Below are 20,114 nucleotides of genomic sequence, written 5' to 3' on the forward strand. Positions count from 1 at the left end.
ACTGCAGGAGTGGAGTTGCATTTCTGGAGGTGTGCGTGGGCTTGTGTGTCTGAAGAGCTCTCTGGGTGTGTGACTGGGTGTGTGGTTGTATTTGTGTCCATTGCACTCAAAGGCATGTGAGGCTGTGTGTTTGAAGGTGTGTGTGATTCCTCTCCTCTCTTTCCTTCTCTGCTTCCTCCTCTGGCTAGCAGAGTGTTGAGATAAAATGTATGGGAAGCATACATCTGCTCAAGCTTGCTTTGGTTTTAGGATGTAGGCCCTTCCTCTCTTTCCTTTGGCTCCAAGGGAGGGATGGCCAGTGCATCTCATCACATCTGAGAGTCTGGAGGTTGGGGGAACCAGGTGGGAGACCCATCCTGAACTCCTGCAGAGACTGGGGACACTAGAAGGGCCATTTCCCAAGCAGCAAGCCTAAGAAACAGGGTCAAGAGAATACCGAGGACCAGGAGAGACTGGAAAAGAGAGAATCCAGGGGTCAGAGGTTGTCTCTGTCCTCATTTCTGTGTCTGTTGGCTTTCTGCTTTTTATCAACCACAGTTGAGATCTATGTTGTGCCCACCAGGCGCTGTTCTAAGTGTCATTGGGCCATTAAGCCACATAGAAAGTGATGTCTATCTCCACCGGCAAGGTGGAGGGAGATTTGAAATGAACTCAGGTATGCTCTTCTACTAAGCTAGGGCCTGGCAAATTTTGTTAGTAAAGAGCCAGAGAGATTGTATTGCAGCCCATATAATCTCTGTCCCAACACCCCAGCTCAGCTGTTGTAATATGAAAGTAGCTGTAGAGGGTGCTTGGGTGGCTCAGTGGTTGAGCATCTGTCTTTGGCTCGGGCCATGGTCCCGGGGGTCCCAGGATCAAGTCCTGAGTTGGGCTCTCTGTGAGGAGCCTGCTTCTCCCTCTGCCTGTTTCTCTGCCTCTCTCTCTCTGTCTCTCATGAATAAATAAAATCTTAAGAAAAGTAGCCATAGACAACATGTAGGGAATGAGTGGTGGTTCTGTGCCAATAAAGCTATTTATAAAAAGAAGCAGTGGGCTGGGTTTGGCCCTTGGACTATGGTTTGTCCATCCTTGCTTTATGCAGCATTGCTTCTTGTAGGGAAGAGAAAGGAAGGAGACAAAAAAAAGCTCTGGCTAGTTCGTGGCTAGCTTGTATCTCACTTGAACACTCCCTTGGGACCCACCAGCAATTCTGCGCTACTACTTGGTGACTGGGAACATATATTCTATTTTCTTTCTCTTTTTTTTTTTTTGGAACATATATTCTAGAGAGAGGGAGGAATTAAGAGTTTCCTGTGTAGTCTGTGGTCTCATGTCTGGGATTTTTCACAGCGAGATAAGAAACAGCATTATGGTTTCAAAGCGATGGACCCAATTGGAGCAGGACCCAAACTAAGGTTTGGCATTGAGAATAAGGGCTTGGATCTGGAGGAAGCAGGTCCTGGAAACGTGAGGCAGGTGTCCCAACCTTTGGATATGGGGGGGGGGGAGGGAGTGGGGGAATCAGGGTAGGGCAGTTGACCCCAGAAAAGTAGCTGCACAGCCAGTGGCAGAAAAAAAAAAAAAATCCAGGGATCTGGATCTGGTGGAGCCAAGACTTCTCACAGGCTTCCAGACTCCCAGTCCTGACCTGGATGAAGTTCAGCACAGAACAGTATTGACTGTCTACCTTTGGCTTGGAGAGTTTTTTCTTCTTTTTTTTTTTTTTTTGTTTTTGGTTTTTTTTTTTTTATTTTTTATTTTTTTTTATTTTTTTGTTTATTTATTTATTTTTTTTTTTGAGAGTTTTTTCTAAGAGCCAGATAAATCTGGTGTGTTTGTCCGGAAATAGCACACTCGAAAAGCAGAATTGAAAGGGTATAAGTTAAGGGCTATTTACAAAGATATGAGCAAAGTTAAGGAAAACCAGTAAGGTTGGGGTAGTAGCACTCAGGGACCAGCAAGAGCAGGAGTGGGGGGGGGGGAGGAGGGTGGGGAGGGGAGGAAGGCCGGAAGGGAGCAGGACAAGGCCAGAGCCTTGGCTGCAACAAAAAATTGTGTTTCTTTTTTATTTATTTATTTTTATTTATTTATTTATTTATTTATTATTTATTTATTTATTTTTAATTTATTTTTAATTAATTTATTTTTAATTTATTTTTTATTGGTGTTCAATTTACCAACATACAGAATAACCCCCAGTGCCCATCACCCACTCATTCCCACCCCCCGCCCTCCTCCCTTCTACCACCCCTAGTTCTAGTTCGTTTCCCAGAGTTAGCAGTCTTTACGTTCTGTCTCCCTTTCTGATATTTCCCACACATTTCTTCGCCCTTCCCTTATATTCCCTTTCACTATTATTTATATTCCCCAAATGAATGAGAACATATAATGTTTGTCCTTCTCCGACTGACTTACTTCACTCAGCATAATACCCTCCAGTTCCATCCACGTTGAAGCAAATGGTGGGTATTTGTCGTTTCCAACGGCTGAGTAATATTCCATTGTATACATAAACCACATCTTCTTTATCCATTCATCTTTCGTTGGACACCGAGGCTCCTTCCACAGTTTGGCTATTGTGGCCATTGGTGCTATAAACATCAGGGTGCAGGTGTCCCGGCGTTTCATTGCATCTGTATCTTTGGCATAAATCCCCAACAGTGCAATTGCTGGGTCGTAGGGCAGGTCTATTTTTAACTCTTTGAGGAACCTCCACACAGGTTTCCAGAGTGGCTGCACCAGTTCACATTCCCACCAACAGTGTAAGAGGGTTCCCTTTTCTCCGCATCCTCTCCAACATTTGTTGTTTCCTGCCTTGTTAATTCGCCCCATTCTCACTGGCGTGAGGTGGTATCTCATTGTGGTTTTGATTTGTATTTCCCTGATGTGTTTCTTTTTTAGTTGAAATATATTTGATATATAACATTGTATAAGTTTAAGGTGTATACCATGTTGTTTTTATACATTTATATATTGTAATATAATCCTCATTGTAGTAATAGCATCTCTATTAGGTCAAGGGAGCCAGGAACACTCAAGGAAGAAAGGATAGTCTCTTCAACAGGTGTTGGGAAAACTGGATAAATACATCCAGAAAAATGAAATCGGACCCCTATCTTACACTACTCAGAAAAATTAAGTTGAAATGCATCCAAGTCTTAAATGTAAGACCTGATACCATAAAACTCCTAGAAGACAACGTAGAGAAAAAGCTCCTTGTCGTTGGTCTTGGCAGTGTTTTTTTGGGGTATAATTCAAAAGTATAAACAAAAGCAAAAAAAAAAAAAAAACATGGGACCACATCACATAAAAAACCTTCTGCACAATAAAATAACAAAATGAAAAGGCAACCTACAGAATGGGAGACATTTTTGGTAAACCAGGTATCAGATAAGAAGTTAATATCCTAAATATATAAAGAACTTACACAACTCAACAACAACAATCTGATTAACACATGGACAGAGGAACTAAATAGATATTTTTTTTCAGAGAAGACATTCAAATGGTCAACAGATATAGAGGATTGTTTGACAGGACTGGTGGCCTGAGGCAAAGGAACACAACCACTGCTAAATAGAGGCTTGGTGGGAAGAATTAATGCTCCTCCCACTGGCCAGACCAAAAGGGGAGTGAGCAGGCGAGGGATCCCAGGCAAAGCCATCCCTGGTGGTCAGCTGTTTGCACCAGAGTGAATCTAGAGGGTCAACAGAATTCCCTGGATGCCTAGAATATGGGCACTGCCTCTTTCTTTCTTCCTTCCTTCCTTTCTTCCTTTCTTCCTTCCTTCCTTCCTTCCTTCCTTCCTTCCTTCCTTCCTTCCTTCCTTCCTTCCTTCCTTCCTTCCTTTCTTTCTTTCTTTCTTTCTTTCTTTCTTTCTTTCTTTCTTTCTTTCTTTCTTTCTTTCTTTCTTTCTTTCTTTCTTTCTTTCTTTCTCTTTCTTTCTTTCTTTCTTTCTTTCTTTCTTTCTTTCTTCTTTCTTTTTCTTTTTCCTTTCTTTTTTCTTTTTTTCTTTTTTTTTTTGCTGTGAGATCATTGTAGGCCACTCTGCCTATTGTTCAAGAATAGGAGGTCCAGGGCCCAGGCCCATGATACTTTTAGGGATCCACAGAAATGCTTTCACTTTTTAAAACATTTAATTTAATTTAATTTAATTTAATTTTTTGTTTTCACTTCTTTAAAATCAGAAGAAAAAACTACACTCTTAGATAAAAAAAAAAAAAAAGGGTAACATTTTCACCTAACATTACATTAGGTGAAATTCACATAACAGAAACCCTATCATTTTAAAGTGGTGTCAGTGGCATTTAGTACATTCTCAATGTTGTGCAACCATCCCCTCTATCTAGTTCCAAAATACTATATTCATTTTTATATCATTTCAATTGTAAAAAATAATTATATATATTATATATTTTATATATATATATATAATATATATATACTTTTTTTTTTTTGTCTTTACCATGTATATATACTTTTTAATAGAAGAAGGAGTCCACAAAAACAAAATTTCCTCTGGCTCATGAAAGTCACATTTCCAAGCTGCCCCCTACATGTAAGGTGTTTATTTTTTATTTTTCAAAAATTATTTATTTATTTATTCATGAGAGACGCAGAGAGAAGAGGCAGAGACATAGGCAGAAGCAGCCTCCCTGCAGGAAGCCCAATGCGGGACTCGATACCAGGACTCCGGGATCATGACCTGAGATGAAGGCAGATGCTCAACCACTGAGCCACCCAGGCATTCCTACATCTGTTTAGTTGGTAAAGGATAGGCAGGTTTTCATTTTTACATGCATTTCATTTAATGTATATTAAAATACAATTTGCATTTCAAGCAATAATCTCAAGTTTCCCTTTAAGATAGATTTATTTAAATAAATAAGGTTACAGGGATGTGGTCAAGTACAGAGGAGACACAAAAGTCTGAAGTTTGGGAAACACCCAGAGAGATTCTGAACATCACATTTCCCTTCAAAGATGGATCCTGAAGAGCCCCTGGGGTCAAGGATTGTCACCATTTCTTTCCCAAGGGACCACACCTCCAGCCCTTTTGCTCACCTGAGCACTCATACAGGGACTTGCATTTATTGAGGGCTCACTGTTGCCAGGCACCTGCTGATTTTGTCGTTGTGATAAGGCCACTTGTCAACACCACCAGGCCAAACACCAAATCATATTAATTTGAGGGGCTAACCCCAGTTGCCTTGTCTAGGGCTGTGCATACAGTTGGTGCTCAACAAAGGCTCGCTAGTTTGTGAGCTGGGAGAGCCCCCAATTCCTTGTGATGGTATAACGTAAGGAGGGCTCTGGAATCAGGGAATGGTGAAAGCATCCATTATTTACATTGTGGTCTCCTTCCCTACTATGTTGAGGATCGGATTCTGGAGATCTGGACCCTTTCCTGCCACGATATAACCCTTGAACCCCAGGCAGTGTCCTCAGGTGTCTTAGCAGGGGCACACCCCAACAGGTGGAACCTCCTCTCCCCTGCTGTCTGGATTCTATCTGAGTTCCTTGCCACTTTCCTTCATGCTTTCCCCTGTCCCCACATCCACCCTCTGTTCTGCCCGTCACCAGAAGGCCCTTCTGTCCCCTGCAGATAGACGATGAGCAGCCACGGGAACAGCCTGTTCCTGCGGGAGAGTGGCCAGCGGCTGGGCCGGGTGGGCTGGCTGCAGCGGCTGCAGGAGAGTCTGCAGCAGAGAGCGCTGCGCACGCGCCTGCGCCTGCAGACCATGACTCGGGAGCACGTGCTGCGCTTCCTGCGCCGGAACGCCTTCATCCTGCTGACCGTCAGTGCTGTGGTCATTGGTGAGCCAGCTGGGAGGGGCAGGGACTTCAGAGAAATTCCTCCATGCGCACATCTTTGCTCCTCCCACTCATTCTCACCTGCACGTGGATGTGCCACCACCCCCAGCTTTGCCTCTCATGTAAGGACACATTCACCAAAATGGGGCGGAGTGACCCAGCCACTCCACGGAGTCTTCCTTTTGGTCCTAGGGGTCAGTCTGGCCTTTGCCCTGCGACCGTACCAGCTTACCTACCGCCAGATCAAGTACTTCTCTTTTCCTGGAGAACTTCTCATGAGGATGCTGCAGATGCTGGTGTTGCCACTCATTGTCTCCAGCCTGGTCACAGGTGAGAGAACCTAGCCGGTCCTGGCGTCCAGAGCCCCAGTTCAAACCTGGAGCCAAAGCTATCCCAAGCATGGGATCACCTCCTTATCTTAGGACCCCAAACATGAAGCCAGCACCTAGCCCTGAGTTCTTGGCCAAACCCCAGATCTTCATCAAACTCAGGTTCCAGACCCCATGTGACCTATGCCACTTACCTCAGTAATTTTACTGTGCTTTTCCATGGAGGTAAAATATCAGCCTTCCAGGGGTTTACCATCATCCACAGTTGAAAGAAAGGCTGTGATAGAGCAGCCAGGTAACAGAATGGCATCATTGGTCAAGGAGTGGGAGGTGGGTGAAGGTGTTTGAGATAGAGGTGACAGGATAGTGGGTGGGGGCCGGGGTAGAAATAGGGATGAGTTATACAGAGGTATGCAAATTCTTCTGTAAAGGGCCAGATAGTGAACGCTTTCAGCATTGGGGGCCATACAATCTGTCGTAACTGCTCAGTTCTGCGATGGTGGTAGCAGACCCATCTGTAAACAAATGGGTGTGGTTGTGTTCCAATAAAACTTTATTTACAAAAACAATCAGGGGGCTGGATTTGGTTCCTAAGTAGTTGATTGCCAATCTCCAGATTTTGGGATGGGGATGAAGATAAAGTCCTGAAAGAGTGGTGTCTTGGGTTGGCTTTCCCAGAAGCAGAGTCTAAGATGGGGATATTTGCACAAGTGATTTATTGGGGGATAACATTCAAGACAGACCCCTGAGGAAGTGAGAGGAGCGAGATGGAGCAGGGAAAGAATCCAAGCAGAGATGCGGGTTTGGAAGAAGGCTAGCCTCTCAGCCTTTTATCCCACAGGTAGCTCTGGAGCAGGAGTGATGCTACAGAATTGTTCTTCCCAACTCTGCCTCCAGCTGAATCAAAGAAGCTGGCCTTTTTAATCCCTGTACCAGGCAGCCTTTGGCTTTAGGTTTTCCATGGGGTATTTCTGGGCAAATCAGCTTTTGTTCTGCTGAGGGCAGTTCTCCAGAGAAGGGGGCCACACAGACTGTTAGCAGCCAACAATGCAGCAGGTGGAGGGTTGGCGTGTCAGCCTGGTAAAGGGCTTTTGGATGGAGCAGCAAAAGAAGTCTCTTTCACAGATAGCGTACAGTGAGGTGAGTTGGAGGGGGTATAATCTTGGGGTTAATAGCAGGATGAAGAGTGGAATGAAGATGATGTCATGGTATAATCCAGGCATAAGTGGAGGATGGGGTGGGAGTTGAAAAGGTTGGCTTGATGTAGAGGGAAGGTTAGTGAAGTGGGGCTTGGGATAAAGGAACGGGTAGAAGGTGTACATAGAAAATAAAATGGGGCTGAAGAATGACGAGAGGAGACGAAGGATGGTGTGGGTGCTAGGGTGGGGCACAGAAGGAGATGCTTGGTAGGATGCTTGTTGAGCTGGTGGTGAGGGAAGTCAAGCCAATGGATGGGAGGGTGGGTGGTGGGGGTGCAGATGGAGTTTCTCAGGGCTCTACCACCCATCCTCTAGGTATGGCATCCCTGGATAACAAGGCAACAGGGCGGATGGGGATGCGGGCAGCTGTGTACTACATGGTGACCACGGTCATTGCTGTCTTCATTGGCATCCTCATGGTCACCATCATCCATCCTGGGAAGGGCTCCAAGGAGGGGCTGCACCGCGAGGGCCGTATTGAGACCATACCCACAGCCGATGCCTTCATGGACCTGGTCAGGTGACGTCTTTTCTAATTTTGATGGGAACTCTGGCCCTAGATACAACAAGCCATACTCAAGGAGAGACAAAGGGGACAGGTGACTCAGCCTGGAAGTGCAACACCCAAGTTGAATCTAGGTTATTGGTACCCATTTTCTGCCCAGAGCCTTGCAAAAACCCTCTGAGAGTAGCTGGCTCCTAGGGTGTGATCTTTGGCCCTTAGACTCAGGAGGCTTCAGCTGTATTCTGAGATGGGCTCAGAACAGGTGGCGTTTGGTGTTCCCAAGCTTCATTGGAGGATGAATGAGTCTCTTAAAGAAGCAAGATTTTGCCAGCTTGTCATAGTTCTTCCCTAGTCACTGACTTGGGGAAAACCCAGATTTGAGGTCCACAAGTTGTCGGTGTTTTTTGAGGCATCACTGGTACATGTGTGTGAATTGAAGTCTGTGAAGTAGCATAGGGTTCTACTGAAGGGCTCAGAGAGGTCTGGATTTGAGGTCCATCTGCACCCCTTATGAGCTGTGTGGCTCTTGGTAACTTCCATAGGTTCTCTGCTCCTTGGTTTCTTTGTACATAAAAAGGGGACCTCAATAGTGCTCACTTCTAGAGTTATTTACTCATGAGCACTTACTCATATGGGTAAGTGCTTGGCCTAGAGTAAGCATTCACTTGTTGGCTGCCATTATTATGGTTGGTACTATTGCTATTATTATGACTATTATCACGCTGGACTCCTTCCCAAGGTCTAACCACCTCCCTTCCTCTGATGTTTTTCTGCAGAAATATGTTTCCGCCCAACCTGGTGGAGGCCTGCTTCAAACAGGTCAGGGGGAAGTACACAGTGTGGTCAAGGAGGCTTGGAGGGTGGGGGGAGCTTGCTGCCCAGTGAGTGGTCCTGGGATGAGGGATGGGAGGAAGGGCTTGCTGGAGCCATGGGCTGGGGCTTTTGGAAGAGTCTGGGAGAAAGAATGTACTTCCCATTGGTGGGGTGATCAAGGGAGGATTACAGAAAAGGATTTAGGCGAAGAGCTGCCTGGGGATGGTACTGGAGCCTCACCATGGATGGTTGAGGAGAGAGGCCCCCAAATCTGTTTGAACAAGGGGCTTTGAAAAATGCAGAATCTGTACTCATTCTGCCATGCGTTCATTCCCTCATTCATGTATTCCTTCACTTGTTCTTCTATCCTTTGGTCAAGTCCTCCGAATAAGACTCTCCAGGGGTGGCAACCAGGAATTGGTGTTCTAAATATATTTCTCCAGGAGATTTGGATGAATTGATTTTGGCCCTGATCTCTCCATATTTCAGTTCAAGACGCAGTATAGCACGAGGTTGGTAACCAGGACCATAGTGAGAACAGAGAACGGATCCGAGCTGGGCACTTCCATGCCTCCTCCATCTTCAATGGACAATGGAACCAGCCTCCTGGAAAATGTCACCTGGGCCTTGGGCACCCTGCAGGAGGTGCTGAGCTTCGAGGAGACTGTGCCTGTGCCTGGCTCAGCCAATGGCATCAATGCCCTGGGCCTTGTTGTCTTCTCTGTGGCCTTTGGGCTGGTCATTGGTGGCATGAAACACAAGGGCCGAGTCCTGCGGGATTTCTTTGACAGCCTCAATGAGGCTATTATGAGGATGGTGGGCATCATTATCTGGTGAGTGCTGGGCTGTGATGTAGCGGGGGTAGGGTTGTAGGGGGGCTGGTGATGGCACATGGGAAGGGTGGAGCTGGGCTTGGGAAGTCAGGCTGTGGGGCAGCTGTTCAAGGGACCATTGGGGTCATTTGGTCAAAGTCATTCATGTATATATTGGTTAATTGACTCATTTACTCATAAACTCATTCACAGACTCATCCATGCATTAATGAAGTCATTGATTGATTGCCTGACTGATTTACTCACTCCACTATGTATTCATTCAAGCTCATTCTTTGGGCCACTCATTCATCTCTGCATTTGTTATTCTCCCATTTACTCACTACATATTCTCTGCATTCCTTCACTTAACATGCTCATTCATTCTCTTGCCTGTTCATTTGTGCCTCATTTGCTCATTTTCTTTTTTTTTATTTGCTCATTTTCTTGTTTATCCACTCACTAGTTATTCTTTAGTTGATACACGCATGCATCCATTCTTTACATTTTTCCATTCCTTCACTGATTTCTTCACTAATTCAACATACATTTCCTGGGATAACTGTCTGGAACACAGAGATACATTGAATTCAGTCCCTGTTCCCAAGAAGCTCAGAGGAGTCTGAAGTCTTGGAGGAGACAGACACACACTAGATAAATGTAATGCAAGGTGGAATGTTCTAGAGCAAAGGGACATTCAAAAAGTGTTGGGAATGGGGAGAAGTGAGCAGCCAGGGGAGGAATCATGCAGTGAACTCTGCCTGGGAATGTGAAGAGGGAGTCTTGGAAAAGGTCGCCTTGTGGTTGGGTCTTGAAAGGCAAGCAGAAACCGAAAAGGACAGGAAGAGGAGAGAGGCCCTCCAAGCAGAGGGAAGAGAACATGCAAAGCCTGCAAGAGCCTGAGTTGGTTGGAGAATGGCGGGGAGTTCAGGGAGGTGGGAGCACAGGGTAAGTTGAGAGTGGTGGTGCAAGATGTTAATAAGACTGCTTAGTGCCAAACTGGCACTAATTAGAAAGTTGTGTATGGGGCTTAGAGTCAAGTGTAAAGCTTGGAAAAGCAGCTGAGGGGAATGTGAGAGGGGAGCTTATCAAGGATAGCCAAGAAGAGTGAAAAGATTGAAGCTCAACTGGATTGGGAACCATTAATTTATAGTGGTGTCATTGGCAGGGCTGGGCAAAATATCCAGATGTGCCATCTGGGTGAGTGTAGAAGGAAGGAAGGCCATGCAATTGACTTGGGTTGAGGAATTTTGTGGGGGATGAGGAGGAAGGATGAAGATGAGGGAGCTGGGGAGGGGGTTCACAGAACAGTCATAGAGGTAGGTCTAGACTGGGAGATAGCTCAGCAACCTCCCATCGGGTCTCACCCTGAGCCCGGCTGAGCCCAGGGGAATACAGATGTGGCCAAAGAAGTGCCCACATCCTTCCCACCACCTCAGGGTGGGTCTCATCATTTCTGACCCAAGCTATTGTACCAATTTCCCAAGAGGTCCCTACCTCCTCCAATGCCTCTACCATGAGAACAACCAAGCGTATACTTCAGTTTCTAAAGAGAGAGGAGTAAGAGCTGAAGCCTGGTGACGGGGGAATGAAGGCACCACTGGCAGGAACTCGCAAGACTAAGATGTGCTGGTTTGTGGGGAGCGCAGGTGAGCCCCTGATGTACTCACTTCTGTCTCCTCTCACTCGCCCCTCTAGCCACACTGGTCTGCTCTCTGCCCCTTCAGCACCTCGAGCTCATGCTCATCTCAGGGTCTTTGCATAGTGTCTGCAATGCATCCCTCTCAGATAGATGTGTCCCTTCTCATTGTTCAGGCCTCTGAGTGAATGTCACATCTCCAGAGAAGCCCTCCCTGACCACGCATGCTGATGCAGCCCCACTCAGGGGCGCTGTTTTGCAGCTCTCACTGCCCGAAGTTTTTAATTAGGCATTTCTGTGTGTACTGCCTCTTATCCCCGTTGAAATGTAGGCACCACAGGGGCAGGGACCATGTGACTGGAGCAGAGGAGACACTCAAGAGAGTGGTTGAATAAATAGATGATTTGATAAGATGCCTGGTTTGGGATGTCTGTGGGGGAAATTCAGGTGACATGGCTCCGGTCTGGTGAGTGAGTGAGGAGATGTGCTTCAGGGCATTGAGGTTACACATTTAGAGCAAACAGAGTTGGAGGCAGTGAAAAGGCCAGTGATAGGGAATGTCTGGGCCACATCTAGGGAGAGAGTCCCAAAGTCAGTTGGCTATTTGGGGAGAGACTTGAATGGCAGAGTAGAGGAAAGAGAGACCTTATAAAATTGTATGCCCTGGACTTGTAGGAGCTTTTCCCTGCTGTTCTGGGCATGAGCTGTGGGTAAGCAGGAGGAAGAAATGGGATGTGTTTGTGGGGGTCCATCCCTGTTTGTCAGTGTGTGGGGAAGGTTGGGGTGGAGTAGGGTGCTGTGTGGTGGGCACTGTCTGGCTCCAGGGACTTATATGGGCAAAACCTTGGGGATGCCAGCTCTGAGCATTGGGGGAAGTCATGAGGGAGCTTTGACAGGCGTCTGGCTTGGCCTAGGTATGCACCTGTGGGCATCCTGTTCCTGATCGCTGGGAAGATCCTAGAGATGGAGGATATGGCTGTCCTGGGGGGTCAGCTGGGCATGTACACCCTGACTGTCATTGTGGGCTTGTTCCTCCATGCCGGTGGTGTCCTGCCCCTCATCTACTTCCTCATCACCCACCGGAATCCTTTCCCCTTCATCGGGGGTGTACTGCAGGCCCTCATCACTGCCATGGGCACGTCTTCCAGGTATGGCCCCATCCCCCACCCCGGTCCTTTTCTGAAGTTTGCTGCTCATGGTTCACAGGCTCTCTGGGAGTCCTGTCCCCCTGTCCCTGTACTGAACCTCATCTGAGCTGCTCTATTATGTCAGTGGCTCTTGTAGGTCTCCAGATTGATGGATACCAAGGTGGGGAACTCCATCCCGGGCTGGCTCTCCTGTTTTCCATATTTTCTATTTTTCTAATTTATATGGAGAAGAACCAGCTGCCATTTTTGAGATTAGGACCAAGGTTCCAACATGCCCCATATTCTCTGTCATTTTTTAGCTCAGAGTCTCATTTCCCCTCAAGATGGTCTCTAGGAGTTCTCTTGGCTTCCTTCTCCTTTTCTTGTGGTTTTATGGGGTTAATAGAGCTTCCCTTTTCCCCATGATTCAAATTCAAAACAGTTTGAGAAGTATCACGAGAGCCAACTGGGTGGAAGAATAATATCACTGCCATTGCTCATAATGCTCCCTGGAGAATGTGCCTTTTGGTCTGTGGCCAATAGGATTGGTGCCATTGTAGCCCAGAGTGAAACTTACCTGATCACCAGAGGGCTGGATCCCCAGAGGCCTACTCTGTGGGTCCAGGCTTCTCACCGCATGACATCAGGCTAACCAGACAGAGCACATGCTTTGTGGACAGGTCGACTCCAAGAGAGATGCTCACTCCTTCAACTAAACTCACCAATCAGTTAGGTCACTCATCCCCCTCCCCGCCCCAGGGAGTGGTGAGAGAGAGACCAGGAGGGTTGGTGTAGCTGAGGTTGCTCCCTGAGCCATAGGAGTGGGTACTAGGGGTCCCTGTAATATTTCTCTCCTACTCTGAGGGCTTGTGAGGTCAGCAGACCCCCAGTCTTTTCCTTTCTGGGAGTGGACAGTTCACTAGTGACATAGACAAGTGTCTAGTAATTAGCCTTAACCTATTGGCTTTAAGTGGTTCAAGAGACCTTGACCTTTGGAGACCACCATTGCCGTGTGCTTCCTGCATTGTGAGGAGCACCTCTTCCCTGTGCCGTTATCAACCCCTGAAATATTACACACCTACCATTCTCCCCTTGCCCTTGCTCCCACCTGCTCTTCCAGTGTTCTCAGCAGAATCCCTCCTTTGGCCCATTGCTGCTCCAGCCCCACCTGGCTGCCCCCTGTTCTCAGCTGCCAGGACTCTCTTCCCTAGCTCTGCAACACTGCCCATCACCTTCCGCTGCCTGGAGGAGGGCCTGGGTGTGGACCGACGCATCACCAGGTTCGTGCTGCCTGTGGGGGCCACTGTCAATATGGACGGGACTGCCTTGTATGAGGCCCTGGCCGCCATCTTCATTGCCCAAGTCAACAACTATGAACTCAACCTGGGCCAGATCACGACCATCAGGTGAGGCAGTCTTGGGTGGGATCTGCCAATAGGTGAGACCTAAGAAGCCATTAGCTTGGCTAGGGCTGGAGGGAACCTTAGCTTTAGGTCAAGGGAGGCTTTGAATGTTGGGTGGGGGGATGTGGGAAGAGCCCAGCCACCCCTGCCAAATGAAGCTAAAGGTGAGACTTTGCAACCCGAGCCTGTCAGGAGCTGGCCAGATGTTTCAGTCTCATCTTCTCTCACATGATATCATGGGAGGTCCTTCTGCCCAGTATTTTTGAAAGTATGGCTGGTGGAACCTAATAACCAGAGGCTCTTATAATAAGGATGGATCCCTGGGCCTCATCACCCAAAGGTTCCAATGTAGTCATTATAAATATAACAGCACACATTATCACCTCCTTTAGGACTTTGCTGCGTTGTCCCTGCTCAGGGAAGTGGTCCCTGAACATTCTACTTAAAATTGCATGGTCTGGATTTTCATAGGCTGAACTATTTCTCTGTAGCATCATCTGCCTTAGTATATATTTTAATCACTCATCTTGCTTATTGCCTGTCTCCCCCACTAGAATGTAAGCTCTGTTTGGGCAGGGATTTTCTTCTGTGGGAATTTCTAGTAGGTGTATAGTGTGTAGGAGATGCTCAATAAATATGAGTTGAAAGAATACATTTATTGAAGGCTGCTTTTTTTTTTTTAAGATTTTATCTATTTACTTAAGAGAGAGCACACAGAGGGAGAGGGAGAGGGAGACAGAGGCTCCCCACCAAGCAGGGAGCCCAATGTGGGGCTTGATCCTAGGACCCCAGGATCATGACCTGAGCCAAAGGCAGATACTTAACTGACTGAGTCACCCAGGTGCCCCTGATGGCTACTTTTTATTTTCAGGCACTTACTTTAAGATGTCCCAGGGAACTGCCTTTCCTTCTGTTGTCCCCTTTCTCACTCTCTTCCTTGTCCTCCCCTTCCCACTTCTTGCCCCTCTGTGTTCTCTCTCTGTGTACAGTATCACAGCGACAGCAGCCAGCGTTGGGGCTGCTGGCATCCCCCAGGCAGGTCTGGTCACCATGGTCATTGTGCTCACATCGGTCGGCCTGCCCACTGAAGACATCACACTGATCATAGCTGTGGACTGGTTCCTGTGAGTGTTCTTCAGATCCTTGCACTATGTCACAACTCCCCCTGCTTTCCTTGCGAGACGCCCAACCCGTGGGCCCTCATTCCATCAAAGACACAGAGTTCTAGAATTTTAGAGTAGAGGGGAAGCCTTGGAGAATACTCCTAGCCATAGCCTGTGATCTGAAATTCCATAGAGTGAACCTTGGGAAATAGGGTGGAGAGGAGATGAGTATTGGGGGCTTTATCTATCAGCCTGAAAAGCCTCCCTTGTACTTGCTTTATGGAGAAGTCACAAAAAGGTGATCCATAGGATAGAGCTGGCTTGCAAATTTTTGTTGTTATTAGTTTGTTTTTGTTTTTAATTCTCAACTTTGAAAAACAGGAGGTTTACATTAAAAAACAGTCTGGGAAAAAAAAAAAAAAAAAAAAAACAGTCTGGACTTTCCTCCCCATGTGGGAGTTGTCAGGTAGATCCAAATCCCATTTAGATTAGTTTCTATTCTGACCTCAGTAACTCATGGTGGTTACCTTCTGCATGCTGTTTAGCCCACAACCCCTCATTTTCTCTATCAGCTGTTTATATCCTTAAAAAGAAAGAATTGCATAGCTAAGAGCAAATGTGTGCCTATCGGAATTGATCCAACCTGCATTTGCTAGGAGGGGAAACTGAGGACATCGAAGGGGAGGGACCTGCTTGAGGTTATGTGGTCATGGATGGGACATAAACCTCAACTCCCAGGCACAAGGAACCCCCCACCCTGCTGTACTCTCTCCTATGAGCTCTTCAGACCTTGGCTAACAGTGGCTTCTCTCTCCCTATCCCTCCCCAGTGACCGACTTCGTACAATGACCAATGTCCTGGGGGACTCTATTGGAGCAGCCGTCATTGAGCATTTGTCTCAGCGAGAGCTGGAGCTGCAGGAGGCCGAGCTCACCCTCCCCAGCCTGGGGAAACCCTACAAGTCACTCATGGCACAAGAGAAGGGGGCGTCCAGGGGACGGGGAGGCAATGAGAGTGCCATGTGAGGGGCCCCCAGCTCTGCTGCCCAGAGAGGAGGGAACGGGGCTGGGGGGAGGGGGAGGTCCTAGGGAAGACCCACTGCCTGAATGACTGCACTGAACACACATGTTCTGTCTAGCTTGTTTGGTGGAAACTGAGATAAAGGAGCAGGAATGAAAGGATGTCCAAAGCCTCCGTTTCTCTGTGAATGCATGGGGAGAACTTGTGGAGGGCAGTGAGTCAGGTGGGATGGGAAGGAAATGCTTCCCCTGGGACTGGGAGTATGGGCAGCTTTGAGTCCAGCAAGCTGAGGAGTCGGTTCATGTTCTTTATTTTCTCAAAGAGTGGTGGAATTGAAGGAGGTAAAGGAAAACCATCATTTATTATAATAAAACAATGTTCTGTGTCAGATTTCCCCAAGACCTTCAATGATTTCCTAGAAGGACTCATGGAACTCAGAAAACTGTGATGCTCCCAGTTATGGTTTACTGCAGTAAAAGGATACAGATTAAAATCTGCACGGAATAAAGTTGCCTGGGGTAGGGTCCAGAAGACACCAGACATGGGCTTCCAATTGTCCCCTCTTAGGGGAGTCCCTTGGACGCCTTTAATTCTCTCAGCAATGATGTCTGAAAGCATCTATGAATATTTCCAGTCAAGGAAGCTCACCTGACCCTTGGTGTCCAGTATTTTTATTGGGGGTCTGTCTTGTAGGCATGGAGTGCTTGCTGACCTTCACTACTCATTCTTCAGCCCCCACAGAAGTCAAATGAATATAGCATTGCCCAGGGTCCCAGGTGAACAAAAACATGGTAAATTACATTTTCAGCATAGTCGATCTGGCATGACTCAAAGCCCCAGGTATACAAAGACTTTTTTATCAGGGAGGATATTCCAAGGGCTTGGAGGTTATTTCCTAGGAGCCAGTCAAGAGCAAGACTTTTCTCTGGATGTGCAGACTTTGAGCACCTCTAGCCCTCTGAGTTAACCCTTTATTTCAAACACTCATGGCTGGGAATAGAGGAAGTAGCTTCCCATGGGGATGAGTAGCTGAGTCTTGTAGTCCCAACTCTTGATTTCTGAAACCCGTTGTCTCAGATATCCCATACTGGCCTCAGGAAGCTCTGTGTTCTCCAGGCAAGCCCACGAACCAGGTGAGACATTAAGCGAGACCTTAATAAAGGCTTGGGGGAAAACACAAATAGTAACATGATTCCAGATGTCATGGGCATAACTCAACTCTATAACCCTTTTGTCTGGGAAACACTTTATCTATCTATCTATCTATCTATCTATCTATCTATCTATCTATCTATCATCTATCTATCTATCATCTATCATCTATCTTTCATTCATGAGAGACACAGAGAAAGAGAGGCAGAGACACAGGCAGAGGAAGAAGCAGGCTCCATCCAGAAAGCCTGGTGTGGAACTTGATCCTGGGACTCCGGGATCATGCCCTGAGCCGAAGGCAAACACTCAACCACGGAGCCATCCAGGCGTCCCTTTTTTTCTGAATCAAATTAAGCTTCACTTGAGCACCTACCTCTCAAAGGGAGATGGGACATTCAAACACAGATATATGTGGGGATGCCTCCTGCCCCATTCTTTAGGATCCCAAGAGAACCACTGGGCATACATAATTGAAATAACTTGGAAAAAGGAATCAGAATCCTTTTACCTAATGCAGTCACCGTGGAAACATTTGTGTGAGAGATTGGAAAAGTCCATGCAAAGGCAAGAACCATATAAAACATCCTACTCCACATTTGATCCTGGGGAGCTTTGCTTGGGATCCCAGTCTCAAACCAGAATTTCTGCCTCTAACCCATGGCCAAAGTTCTGTGTCTGCAGAAAGCTCCTTGTGGGAGTAGGGTATATTAGTTTGCTAGGGTTGCTATGACAAAGTGCCACAGGCTAGGTGGCTTAAACAATCGGAACTTATTTTCTCTTAGTTTTGGAAGCAAATCTTTGGCTTGATTCCATTCACAGAACTTCAGAAAACATCTCTAAATGAGTTTTCAGGGCAACATTTCCCGATTAGGCACATATCCCATCACCTTGAGGATACACATTCAATATGTGAGATTTGGTTTATTTTAAGAAATCCAAACCATTACTGAAGATTACTGAGAAAATAGCAGGTTCTATTCATACCAAGTTAAAATGACTAGTTACAGAATGAGAAAAGGAATCCACAATGGAACATGAAGAAAATAGAGGACAGGGAAGAACCAAGGAAAGTCTTGCTCAAAAACACATAAAATTAGGAAAAATAAAAATATTGCATGAAGGAAACTAAGATTTCTCATCTTCATTATTGTGTCCCCAGCTACTCATGAGAGTCCTGATGCTGACAGGTACTACCCTGCTGAGGAGCCTGCCCAGGGCCCCCTTCATGTCCCTGTTCTTCAAGCTGTAGATGAAGGGGTTCAGCATAGGGGTGACAATGGTGTACATCACGGAGGCCATCAAACTCATCTTAGAGAATGAAGTCACTGCAGAACTGAGGTAGACCCCAAGGCCTGTGCCACAGAACAGGGAGACCACCAAGAGGTGAGACCCACACGTGGAAAAGGCTTTATATTTGCCCCTGGCTGATGAAATTCTCAGGATGGAGGAAAAAATCTCAGAATAAGAAAAGAGGGTTCCAGAGAGAGGAAAAACACCTAGGACAATAGTCACAAAATACACCACTATGTTATTGATGAGGATGTCAGAACAGGCGAGCTTCAGGACTTCAGGAAGATCACAAAAAAAGTGTGGGATTTCCATGTTTGTGCAGAAGGACAGCCTCAAAAGGGTCAAGGTCTCAAGAAGGGAGCCTGTTACACTGATGCACCAGGACCCCAAGATGAGCAGTTCACAGAGCTGGGGGTTCATGATGACTGTGTAATGCAGGGGGTGACAGATAGCCACAAAGCGGTCATAGGCCATTACGGTCAGGAGTAAATTGTCCAGGCATCCAAATACAATGAAAAAAAAAATCTGGCTGAGGCATCCTTCATATGTTATGGTTTTGCTCTGAGTCTGGATGTTCAGCAGCATCTTAGGGACGGTGGTAGAGGTGAAACAGATGTCAGCAGAGGACAGGTTGGCAAGGAAGAAATACATGGGTGTGTGGAGATGGGAGTCTAAGCAGATGGCCAGGATGATGAGCAGATTCCCAGTGAATGTGACCAGATACATGGACAGGAACAACCCAAAGAAGAAAGGCTGTAGGTCCAGTTCCTCTGTGAATCCCAGGAGGAGAAAGTTTCCAACTCCTGTTTGGTTTCCTCTTTCCATGGGGCTACTGGGTGTGTCCAGAAGGAGGAAAAAAGTAACACAAGATTCACTCTAAATAAGCATTCCCCAGAAGGATAGAAATTTCCTTAATCCAAACCCTGAGGATTCATGAAGTCATTCATTTTGGCTAATGATTGGCTTTCTTTGCTGACAAATTGTGGTAACCATTGCTACCTGGAAAAATTGTCTCTAAGATCAGTGGTTCTCAAATCATGGTCCTTGACCAGCACCGTCAGTGTCACCTGGGAACCTGTTAGAAATGCACATTTTCAGACCCGCCTGACCTAATGAATCAGATGCTCTGGGTGTGGAACCAGCACTCTGTGCCTTGACAAGCCCTCCTGGGGACTATGACGCACACCCAAGTTTGAGGATATTGCTTTCGTGCTTGTCTGCATCCCTAAGCAATCGTCCCTGATGCCTGCTTTTGCATTTTCTGCTCAGTGCTTGTGGGAATGGGGAATTCCCTAATGCCAGGCAAAGATCTTCTAATCTTTGAGAAGTTCTTTCATTGTGCTGTCTTTCTGTAATTTCTATATCTTAGATCTTCTGGACCTTGGGTACTCCTTCTGCTAAAAAATTAATAACCAATATTATTATTCTTAGTTATCATTTATATTTCATTTGTATTATCAGTGTCCCTATGTAAATTCAGCAAAAATTGAATTTATAAATATACTCTCATAGAGCTTCTTATTTACTTATTTATATATAAATTTTAAAAATTATTTTTCTAAATTCCAGTATAGTTAACCTACAGGGTTAGATTAGTTTCAGGTGTACAAATGGTGATTCAACAGATCTATCCATGTCTCAGGTCTCATCATAAGTATACTCCATAATCCCCTTCACCTATTTCACCTATCCCTCACCCACTAACCACATTTGTTCTCTATCATTGAGTCTTTTTTGTCTCTGTTTTTATTTGTTTTTTAGTGTTAAAATGTAAAATCTAGTTAATTTACATACAGTGTAATTTTTAGAATTTAGTGATTCAACACTTTCATACACTTGGTGCTCTTCCCAAGTGCCCTCCTTAATCCCCATCTCCCCCTGCCCACCTCCCCTCTGGTAACCATTAGTTTGTTCTCTAGAGTTAAGGGT

At 46.3% G+C, this 20,114-nt stretch overlaps 2 protein-coding genes and 1 long non-coding RNA gene across 5 annotated transcripts in view; 1 reads left to right on the forward strand and 2 right to left on the reverse strand.

Moving 5' to 3' along the window:
• SLC1A6 (solute carrier family 1 member 6) overlaps positions 1-16,131 on the forward strand; it is a 44,434-nt gene extending 28,303 nt beyond the window's left edge. For all 3 annotated transcript variants that reach the window (XM_072786948.1, XM_072786947.1, XM_072786949.1), the window contains exons 2-10: positions 5,585-5,796; positions 5,986-6,123; positions 7,637-7,841; positions 8,603-8,645; positions 9,129-9,472; positions 12,005-12,238; positions 13,429-13,623; positions 14,610-14,744; positions 15,553-16,131. In XM_072786948.1, the coding sequence (XP_072643049.1) occupies positions 5,592-5,796; positions 5,986-6,123; positions 7,637-7,841; positions 8,603-8,645; positions 9,129-9,472; positions 12,005-12,238; positions 13,429-13,623; positions 14,610-14,744; positions 15,553-15,748 (1,695 nt within the window). In that variant the 5' untranslated portion in view covers positions 5,585-5,591 and the 3' untranslated portion in view covers positions 15,749-16,131. The remainder of the gene's footprint in view (positions 1-5,584; positions 5,797-5,985; positions 6,124-7,636; positions 7,842-8,602; positions 8,646-9,128; positions 9,473-12,004; positions 12,239-13,428; positions 13,624-14,609; positions 14,745-15,552) is intronic.
• LOC140610655 (uncharacterized) lies at positions 16,037-17,603 on the reverse strand. Its single transcript, XR_012012231.1, has 2 exons — positions 17,269-17,603; positions 16,037-16,906 (listed from the first exon to the last, which is right to left on the reverse strand). It is a non-coding gene; the product is annotated as an uncharacterized lncRNA (long non-coding RNA).
• A 417-nt stretch (positions 17,604-18,020) lies between these two features.
• On the reverse strand, positions 18,021-19,010 carry OR7C2 (olfactory receptor family 7 subfamily C member 2). The gene has a single exon (XM_072788180.1). It carries the CDS (start codon positions 19,008-19,010, stop codon positions 18,021-18,023), a length of 990 nt encoding a protein of 329 aa, XP_072644281.1.
• Between the last annotated feature and the right edge of the window lie 1,104 nt (positions 19,011-20,114).

The sequence above is a fragment of the Canis lupus genome, chromosome 19, assembly GCF_048164855.1.
Source record: "Canis lupus baileyi chromosome 19, mCanLup2.hap1, whole genome shotgun sequence".
Lineage (NCBI taxonomy): Eukaryota > Metazoa > Chordata > Mammalia > Carnivora > Canidae > Canis > Canis lupus.

Coding starts and splice junctions, on each gene's coding strand:
- OR7C2 (XM_072788180.1), bottom strand. CDS start 19,010: ATGGAAAGAGGAAACCAAACAGGAGTTGGAAACTTTCTCCTCCTGGGA.